Raw genomic sequence first — 9282 nt, 5'->3', positions numbered from 1 at the left:
CGCAGAGCTTATCTGCGTACTGGTTCTGCAGACAGGGCCCGCAGCGAGGAGGGAGCGTTCCTGCTGCCCCGGCCTGCGCCAGGCCCAGGTGCAGTAAAGCTGCTGTTGGGGTTGGGACCGTTCTCTGTAAAAGCCAGCGAGCGCGCTGCGCCGACTCCCCGTGACTGCCAGAAGCGGTTACAGCTTAGCCCCAGGCGTCAGCTGCTGTACCGTAAAACGTGTCTGTTCTGCAAACCAGGACAGCAAGATGAGTGGGGTGGTCGTACCCGGTGCTGTCCCTCGAGAGGGCTGTGGACCTCAGCGAAGAGCCTTCCTTCGCTTAACAAGCTTCTCCTCCGCTGTTAAAAGCTGGAGATTTTATTTTGCCTAAGGCTTGTAAAACCTGGCTTTACCTTATTAGTGACAGAAGCACCTCCCAGGGCACACGGGGGCAGAGGAGGGGTCTGAGTTATTTTCAAAATAGCAACTTACCATTAAAACACCAATTCTGAAGGCCCAAAGGAAACCAAGAATGTAAAAAAACCCAAGAGGAGAAGCTCTCACCCCATGAGTCAATAACTGCTTCCTGGATAACCAGCCTCTTAGGAACCGAAAGCAAACTTTAATAGTTCTGACGATAAAAGAATAGAACTGTTGAACACACTTTCTATGCACTATAATGAATATATATACAGAAATACAGTGAAACTTTCTCCAATACATATACAAAGTGATACTTTGTGCATCGGTTACGAACAGAAAAGTACACTTTCCGTACAAGGTCGTTAACATACCATAGCAGAAGTGCCCTTACAGTTTCTGATAAAGCAAGTTAATACATTTTTAATTGTGTTTATGTAATTAAATAGTTAATTGAAGAAAAAACTTGGTTACATGTTATAACTTGTTCAAGTATCTGAAAATAAGTTGGCTTTTGAATAATGCTAAAGTCTGGAAGATTTTTAGTTGCAGTATTGTGTAAATTATGATTCCTTCAGTGACTTCATAACTAATTAAGAAGGGGAAAATAAGGCTTCATAAATTAGCTGGGAAGTATGCTGGCTATTACAAATTAAAAGCACTTTGTAGTTGCGGCAGTACCAATATGTACATATTAACAAAACGAAAAACATGCTGACATCTTCCCGTCAAACACCGTGTTGTCGAACGAACACACCGAACCACCTTACACGCGACTTGTTCTCCGCTCTCCCTGTTTCATGGCAGGAGCTTGTGATGGGTACGAGGATGAGAGTGTTGAACCAAGGACGAGACGTTCATGCATCAACGGCAACGCGCCTGGCTTACACCTTCTTCCTCTCCGAGCCCTCGGCGGGTTCTGCTTTCTGTGCAGGGAAGGCATGGTGGTACAAATGTCTGTGAGTCGCTGCTGCGCTGTACAGTTTGTACAAAGCCTGGAAAAAGAGAAGATGGTTACATCCTCAGCCCCGCTGCGTGCGAGACGCGTACGGTCTGCGCTTTTGCGTTCATGCTGCAGCGGCAGGTTCAAACCAGTCGCGGCGTGCGGTTTGTTTTGTGCACCAACTCTTGATTGTGTCAAGCGTCCAACAGGGAGAAGAATAAAGATCACTAGTTCGCTAATTTTTCAAATGTCTCAGCTATGGGAGGAGCCTCCTTGAGTTGTATTAAATCAAGGACTACCTGGAGTATGAGTAAGGGACTTTTATTTTTCTATGAGTTTCACAGAATCATAGAATGGTTTGGGTTGGAAGGGACCTTAAAGATCATCTAGTTCCACTAGACCAGGTTGCTCAAAGTCCCATCCAACCTGGCCTTGAACACTCCCAGGGATGGGGCATCCACAGTTTCCCTGGGAAACCTGTTCCAGTGCCTCACCACCCTCACAGTGAAGAACTTCTTCCTTACATCTAATCTAAATCTACCCTCCTTCAGTTTAAAGCCATTAACCCATGTCCTATCCCTACATGCCCCTGTAAAAAGTCCCTCCCCAGCTTTCCTTTAGGTACTGGCAGGCTGCTATAAGGTCTCCCTGGAGCCTTCTCTTCTCCAGGCTGAACAACCCCAACTCTCTCAGCCTGTCTTCACAGGAGAGGTGCTCCAGCCCTCTGATCATCTTTGTGGCCCTCGTCTGGACTTGCTCCAACAGGTCCCTGTCCTTCTTACGTTGGGGACCCCAGAGCTGGACGCAGTACTGCAGGTGGGGTCTCACCAGAGCGGAGTAGAGGAGCAGAATCCCCTCCCTCAACCTGCTGGTGACGCTGCTTTGGATGCAGCCCAGGATACAGTTGGCTTTCTGGGCTGCAAACACACATTGCTGGGTCATGTTGAGCTTCTCGTCAACTGACACCCCCCCAAGTCCTTCTCTGCAGGGCTGCTTTTTCATGCATGGAGGTTGAATTCCTGCATCCTCAGCATTTTGGTTTACCCCCACCAGGCAGATACATATTGCGTCATGCAGAGGGCTTTGCTATGTAATGGGTTCTTGGTTTGTCTAGATCATTTTTCTGCAGATGAATGCAGATTTTTTATTTTTTTTTTCCTTCTAATTTTACCATTTTCTGTTTATATCCAAGTGTATTTTCCTGGCTGACAGAAAAGCCGGTCCTTCGCTAACAGCAGCACCACAGTTTAATAAATGTGTGTACCCCCTCTTTCAGCAGAGCATCAGCGTGAGCAGGCTGCTGGCCGCAGAATTGTCTTCACGGAGGTTCCGAGGGTGACAGCTAAACACTGGGGTCAGCCCAGGCAGGAGTGGCTGCTGTACCCATACTGGTGCACGGTCAAAGTCAGTGTGGATGTGGGCTGCGTTTCCCGTACAGAACTAAAGTCAGAGCAGTCACCGGGCTGAGACAAGGCGCTGATCCCGAGGGTTGGTGACAGACAAGTACCACCACCCTGTCCCCCATCCCGCGATGGGCTCTATACCGCGTGCAAATGGCACAGGAGATGCCAAGATACGGGACTGGCTGCAGAGGACTCGGCGTGACCAGCTGTCATGGCTCTGACAGTTCCATTCAAATGAACTTGTCATTGGGGAAAAAAAAAAAACAAACCAAAACCAACACAACCAAAAACCCACCAGCTCCTGCTGGGGCCCTGAAGACTGTCGGTGAGCCAGGATTAATTTAGGATGGGGTGGGAAGAGGCAGACGACCAGCAGGAACCCGCACGCTCACAGGGTGATGTGTTCCTCGTGTGCGCAGGGGTGTTGAATGAAGCAAGCGAGGCTGAAGCCGCAGCAAGGATGAGGGTGAAGGTGAGAATGTGTTTAAGGCGATGCTGACCACATCCCAAACAGGCCATAGGAAACAAGAGGTGGGCTTTGCGTGCAAGTGGTTTGGGAATGTAGTGGACTGGTGGAAGAGACTTCATGCAGCTTCTCTGGGTTTCTTTCTTGAAAATACACCTTCAAATCCTACAAAAGCGACCTTGCAGCATTTTGTGCTATTTTAGGCTTTTTTTCCATACCAAACCAGTCTCACAGAGCTAATTTTTACTTGACAGGATGTGTCCAAGAGCTCATCAATAGCAAAGACCGTGGTCTTCCTCTTGCTGTTGCACAAGCCAGAGCAAAGCCCACGGACGCAGAGGTCAGAAAGCTTTTAGCTGCTCAGCATTTGTGGCACAGGGAGGTACCAAAACAGCCAGCATGGGCTGGCTGCTGGGGGAAAGAACAGGTTGATTTTTAACTTTTTTTTTTTTTTAAATGGCCTTTTGGATCTGTGAGAGCTGCTCTACCTTTCTTTTAAGAGGAACTCCCCAAATAACTCAGTGGCTGAAAAGTGTGTTGACACTGACAGACGGAGCTGTCAGGCTTTGGTGACACGATAATAGAGATGTCTTCTGTCACACACCTCGGCCAGACCGGGGTGGCACCTGGCTGCAACACTGGATTAACATACCTGCGCATTAATACAAACTAGTAAGGATGCCTTTTTTTGTTTTAATTAGATGCTGACGAGGTTTTGCCTAAACAAGGTTCCAATCGCCCTCGGCGCACGCCTGGCAAGCAGCTCAGCGTTGTGCCGCTGTGGTACCAGGCAAGCGGAGCAAGAAGGAGCCCGGCATACGAGGACTGCTGATGGTTGTCGACCCAGGTTTCCCTGCGGGGCTGCACCCCGAGTGCTGGGCAGGGACCGGCTCCCCTTGGAGCAGTTCCCCTGCCAAGCAGGGTGAGAGGGGCTGTACTGGGTGTGCTGCCCCAGGAAGAGGCTGGGGAGATAAACGACGCCTCCCAGGCTCTGCATTTGGCTTACTCGATCCGGTATGGGGGGGTTTTTTGGCCCAAAACACAATATGCGGCACTTCCAGCAGCACAGAGGGGCCTCACCAAGTATGGGGGCTCCTCAGCTGCTGGGGCAGGAGCCCTGCCTGCACGACGCCTGCACGGTTTGTGCTACAAAACAAACTGGTGTTTTGGTTTGACCTCTCGGCACAACAGGAAAATCCCCAAACAGAACTGATGGGAGAAAGATGAAAAGTCCCCATCATAACAAACGCACTCCCCACCCAAATCTCTCCCCCACTTGGCTTCCAGCACCGCCTGGAGCACAGCACCCATGTTTAACCCCCTTCCCCAGGCATCTGGATCACAGGGAACAACCAGAGCCCAGCCGCCAGCGAGTGCCCCGGTGCAAGGCCAGGATGCCACCGCTGCCCAGAGCCCTCGCAGCCCCCCCCGTCCCCCACAAGCCCAAAGGCAGTGACGTGGCTTGGAACGGCCATCTGGGTCTGACGCTTTTCCCCGCGAGCCCACAGCCCGTGGGAGCCGAGCGGTGTCGCATGCGGAGAACAAGAGCCACTTACCTCGTTTGTGCTTCCCTGGGGAGAGGCATTGGGAAGAAAAAGGGGGGGAGAAAGAAAAAAAAAAAAAGGCATCTCTGTGTATCATGCACATCCATGGGAGCACACGGTGCTCACGCTCCTGGCCACAGCCACTTGCTGGTGCCACTGTGGCCGTGTATTCCCAGGGGGGCTCACCGTGCACGGGCTGCCCTTCTTGCAGGACCCCTCACAGCTCTTGGCCACCCCTCCTGCAGCTGGTCCCGCTGCCACGGGACACCGAGGGCTTGCGTGGGACAGAGCCACGAAGGCTTTGAACCCACCTGGGGCACTCGGGCACCAGCCTGGCGTATCGTGGCGGGCAGAGTCATGCTGCCCAAGCCCCGGTGCCTGCAGCAGAGCTGCTGAGACACTGCCAGCCACGCTGGGCCAGCACCACCCTTCTGCACAACTCTTTTTCGGGAGAACTTTCCCTCCAGTTGGAAAGCCATGCCGCACAGCCCGCGGAGGCCAGCCAGGCACCAGGGAGCAGCTGCAGGCACTTTAACCTCTTTATTTTTCCCCAGCTGGGCAAGTTGCAAATGGGCAGCGTTTCTGGCTTCCTGCTGGCTGTGTCCTGTTCTTGCTTAAAAACCCCACTGACTCCTGCACAGGGATGGGCAAATGTTGGGCTTAAACACACCAGCATATCCCAAAGGCACCCGTGAAATGTCCCCAAGCAAAGAGCCATCGCACAGGCACTGACCGCACCGCAGGGGGGTTTACTGTGGATGCTCAGGCTGCTGAGGACAGGACAGCCAGGATGAACCCACCTGGGACACAGGCGATGCCCTGCCTCTCCAATTCGCCTTATTTTAAAGGCAGCTCAGCTAAGCAACACTACTACCCACCTCTGCAGTGAAGGAACTGAATAATAAATGCTTCAATTTTTTTCTCCCAAAGCTGCATGTTTAGCCCCAGCTCTGCACAGCAACGGGAAGCAGGCAAATGTGCTCACTCTCAATCAAAACCTCACTGATGGATAAAAAGCAGGGAAGGAGCAGGTAAAGTTGTTGAGCCTTGGAGCGCTACAGAAATAAAACCCACGACTGCAGCTGGTGGCTTCTGGGGGCCGAGCAAACAATGACCTCACCATGGCTCTGCCACGGGAAGAGCAGGAGGCCACTGCAGCCCTTTAAATGTTATTTCGGCACATGGGCCCGCAGCCACAGCTGCGTTCCGGTGGGCTGCTCCCCTGGCTGGGGCGAAGGGGGTCAGCAGGAGCCTGCAGGGTCCGGGCTTTCCCTGGCAGCTCTGCAATGGGGAGAGGAAAGGGCTGCTGCAGAAGGGGAAACAGGAAAGAGCAAGTATTAAAAATACTGTGGCCGTGGGCTGTGAGATAACTCTGTCGGGGCTGGGCGCTGAAACGGCACCGCTTGGAAAGCAGGCAGAGCAACGCAGGAGGGCACAGGGGAGTGATTTCTCACTATGACCATTTTTAAGGTTTTAGAGGTGTTCTCTTTGACATCGGGGCCCAACCAAGACTTTCCCATGTTGTTTGGAAAAAAGAAGAAATCGAAAAAGAGCGGGTGAGACCAACTGACCCAGCACAGCTGCGGCTGTAACAGGAAAGCGGGGCCCAGTGCCAAAACAGGCAGAGCCGAGACCTGGCCTCAGTCTCCGGCAGACCTGGGGAGAGCCAAAATCCCTGCTCTGAACCAGGGGAGAGATATGGGTCTTTCTTTTTGACATACACAGACATGCACGCAAAAAGCACACACCCCAGCTCTGAGAACACCTCCCCAGTGGGACTGTAGGCAAAGCTGCTCCATTCCCACAAGGTCTGAGGCTCCACAAACTAGCATTTGATGATGGGTAAGACAAGAAGGGAAAAAAAAGGCAGAACAAAATAGCTCGCTGTGAGTTTTCTCATCCCCAGCCTGGATCTACATGGCTTGTCTTTCACACTGGGCAGGATTCAAAGGCTCAGGCTCGAGCAGGGGAAGGGGTGGGTTGGTATGCAGCTCCAGCCTTGCTGTTCGCTCCTGCTCTCTGACCCATCTTGTACCGTCTACCTGGGCTACAACCACAGGGCAGTGCTACCCAGGCCCATCTCCAGCCCCTAAGATGTCTCCCCCTTACAATCAACTCCACAAACTGATCTGAAACTATTATTTCCTCTGTCCCTGCTTTCCCCATCTAGGTCTAAGCCATGGATTAAAACTCATTGTCCTGCTGTCTGAAGAAGACAGGGCACAGGTCTTCCCCCACTGATCATAGCACAACCAGCTCAAGCAGCTGGATCTGTCCAGGCAGGCCCAGCCAGAGCATCTAACAACCCTAAACGCAAAAGCCATTTCAAAGGGAAAGAAAAGCCTCAGGAAACTCAACACTTAAGAACTCGGTGGGTTTTTTTTGTTTGTTTGTTTGTTTTAAATCAAAAGCTCTTTATCCTACCTGGTCCCATAACGCTGCGGCCACTTGGTCTATTACTGCGCCCAGTTCTCTGTACTCCCCAGAGTATCTGATATATGCCCAGGTACACAGTGTGATAAGTGTCAAGCCCATGATCATGTTGCACAGACTGGCTATGATGTCCAAGCCAATGAAGCCGGTCACTCCAGCTATCACATAAGTGATGAAGATGACCACAAAGAGCGTGGCGGGGGTGCGGGCGGCGTGGAAGATATTCTTGCTGTCATTGTGCTTGATGTACTGGATGTAGAGCTCATCTATCTCGTTCTCCAGCTGCTGGAGGTAGCGACGGCTGAACTCCTCCCCACCCATCTTCTTCACCCCACGAAACAGCTTCACAGCCTCCTCCTTCAGCTCCATGTGCTTGGTCTGGAGGTCACTAGGTGCAAGGAAGGGCTTGTCCCCACCACAGACCTGCGTGGAAAACACAGTCCAATCACTCCACAAACCTCAGCACCCACAGCTCCTGTGCTCTGGCATGCAAACCACTGGAATGAGGGCTCTACAGGCTCCTGTTTGGCACAGACCACTAGATCCTGCAGGAAGACCTCCATGACTTTAACTCTGCAAGGTGCAGGTTAAAACGGAGCAGCGGGTGTCTGCACTGGGAAGCTGCATCCCACAGCTCCCCTACTTGATTGCCTCACAGCCCAAGCCAGGATCTCAGCCAACACTGACAGCTGAGCTACACTGACCAGCAGGACCCTGAACCCCAGCGTTTTTTAGTGCTGGAAACTCCGTGGCATTTTCCTTCTGCTTCTGAGTATGGACATGTGAGTTTTAAGGCTCAGGGCAGTCCACAGATGATTTGGCCACACAGCTCCGCACCCCTTTCCTGCCAATCGGCAGCGATCTCCAATATTGATGAACAGAGTGGGGGCCTGGAAGTGGCTGCAGACAGTCTGGGGTCTGAGCTTCACCTTCAAACATCACAACCATCCCCTCACCAGAGCTGAGAGATGGGCTGACAGGGCAGGGCATAGGTGAAAAGCCAGTTATAATGACTTTATCCCCTAATTAGCACCAGCCACAGAACAGGTTGCATGGTCACGGAGCACTGCCACTCCTCTAGATCACATTTTGGGTTGCATCTACCCACGCTAGGGAATGCTGGGAAGAGGATGCAAATTCAGCAGAGGCCACATGGTCTGCAAAAAGCTGCCATCGGATGAAACAGTGACCATTTGTCAATCACCCTGCCCTGTCCTGTCATGATACCCTGACCGGACATTGCTCTCCTCCAGCCTCTGAGAAAGCCCCTTTTCCACCGTGAACATAGGAGAGACCCTCTTCGGGACCCTGAACATGCAGCACTGTAACCAGTCCTGATCAAGTCCATGCAGGACGTTTTCTACCAGGAACCCAGGCAGGGAGGTTCCCCCAGAAGGACAGGAGAGCCAGGAGACATAAGCGCTGTGAAACAACACGCTCAGCACGACCTACCTCTTCCATTCTCCTGCTGTAAGTGTCTTTGGCAGTGGCAACTGCTGCTAAATTGTTGGCTTCTGCTGTGGCCTGCAAGAAGGGCAAAAGGGGTACAAAGCTTAGCTGCAGAAAGACAGGGTTAAAAAGCGTTATTGCAGAGATTAGCAGCCACTGGCTGCCTGGCTACCCAAGGTCCACACATGTACACGGCCAGGACATGTGCACAGTACCCTGGTGCACACGTACAGAATTAAACAGCTCCCTTGTCTTAGCCAAGTGTACTTTCCCCAGGCTCTGACCAACGCCAAATAAGATTGTCCCATATTTACACATCCAGTCTCCTCAGTCCCCCAGGCAAAAGCCTGCATGAAGAAAGGACTCCTACCCTCCGAGCCAGACCAATGAAAACTTTGGCTTTGGCTGCGGGAAACAGCAAGAAAACAGATAAAAGGCTCAGTCATATGTAAACATCTAGAGCTCCAACCTCCCGCAAAGCCGTCTGGCTCAGAGAGCAGAGCTGCAGCCCAGCAGCCGCTGCCCGTGTGCGGGGGCCACGTCACCTCCGTGTGTGGCCCCACCGCAGCCAAAGACGATGCCATTTACCTGCGGGGGAACAATTTCAGCTAAGCTGGCTGACGCCGTCTGCACAGACAGCGAGTC

The 9282-nt window shown here is 52.2% G+C and overlaps 1 protein-coding gene across 1 annotated transcript in view; it reads right to left on the bottom strand.

The window, feature by feature from the left end:
* Nucleotides 1-581: 581 nt before the first annotated feature.
* Nucleotides 582-9282, bottom strand: part of ATL1 (atlastin GTPase 1) — a 33101-nt gene continuing 24400 nt past the window's right edge. Inside the window, exons 11-13 of the mRNA XM_069783036.1 lie at nucleotides 8641-8712; nucleotides 7180-7611; nucleotides 582-1394 (exon numbers count right to left, since the gene is read on the bottom strand). Coding sequence (XP_069639137.1) covers nucleotides 1284-1394; nucleotides 7180-7611; nucleotides 8641-8712 — 615 coding nt within the window. The 3' untranslated portion in view covers nucleotides 582-1283. The remainder of the gene's footprint in view (nucleotides 1395-7179; nucleotides 7612-8640; nucleotides 8713-9282) is intronic.

This window comes from Haliaeetus albicilla, chromosome 5 (assembly GCF_947461875.1).
Source record: "Haliaeetus albicilla chromosome 5, bHalAlb1.1, whole genome shotgun sequence".
Lineage (NCBI taxonomy): Eukaryota > Metazoa > Chordata > Aves > Accipitriformes > Accipitridae > Haliaeetus > Haliaeetus albicilla.
Note: the sequence above shows the minus strand (reverse complement) of the source record. Positions and strands in the feature narration are given on the sequence as shown.